The sequence below is a fragment of the Sphaeroforma arctica genome (assembly GCF_001186125.1).
Source record: "Sphaeroforma arctica JP610 unplaced genomic scaffold supercont1.3376, whole genome shotgun sequence".
NCBI lineage: Eukaryota > Ichthyosporea > Ichthyophonida > Sphaeroforma > Sphaeroforma arctica.
The window spans coordinates 1-949 of NW_014037182.1; the positions used below are offsets into that span (position 1 = coordinate 1).

Sequence of the window (949 nt, forward strand, 5' to 3'; positions counted from 1 at the left end):
TATATATACTATATATAGTACATATATATATATATATATATATATCCTGGAGTTCACACATACGTAGTCTCCACGACGTTCCCGTCCCTTCCACTAGTCCACATGCGGTCCTTGCCCTGTGCAATGGAGAGGCACCAGATGCCTTCGCTGTGTATGTAGTACGTGTGTAGTATGCGGTGCTGCCGCATGTCCCACAGAACAACTGACCCGTCAGACGCTCCGCTCAACACCATGTTGTCCATGAAACGAATAACTTTGACATTGTCTCCGTGTCCTGTGTGAAGGTGTTGTTGTGTTGGGTTGGGTGTGTTGGAGTGAGCTTGGTGCCTGTGTTTGGTAGTTGGTGTGTTGTGCTGTGTTGTTTTGTGGTTGAGGCTAGTTAAGACAATGCGCACGCGTGGTGTGTAGGGTTTGGTGAGTGAAACTGTGTAGCGGTGAAGGCTTCGGAGCGCACTGGGCGTAGGTATATAAAGTGCTCCTGGCCAAATTCATTCGATGTACATTCATCCATGGCCAGTGTATACGAACTAAACTCCTATCGCCCCTAAGCACATATACGTACTTATGTGATACACATACTATATCGCAACGACTCACTACTTATATTATTATATTATTATATTGTTATATTATTATTGACTTTATATTATATATCACTATAACCTCTAAGAGACAGTGCGTTCGTAAAACCCACACGCACCACTCTGTCTGTGCCACCGGCAGCAATACAGTGCCCACACATATACATGCTCACTTTATATACACTCACATCATGTTTCTATACGCACACACACATACATACACACACACTCGGACTACATACACACCGCAATACAGTACGCTTCCACGACTGACCTTTGAGTGATACAGGCCGTTGCTGCGTGCGCGTGTCCCACACCCGCACCACTCTGTCTGTGCCGCCTGTGGCTAAACGGTGTCCAGAGGCGTC

At 46.0% G+C, this 949-nt stretch overlaps 1 protein-coding gene across 1 annotated transcript; it reads right to left on the reverse strand.

Moving 5' to 3' along the window:
- Positions 1-64: 64 nt before the first annotated feature.
- SARC_13510 (hypothetical protein) lies at positions 65-949 on the reverse strand (the record flags this gene model as incomplete). Its single annotated transcript, XM_014292356.1, has 2 exons — positions 65-274; positions 856-949. Coding segments are annotated over 2 exons (304 nt in total), but the record flags the coding sequence as incomplete, so codon positions are not given.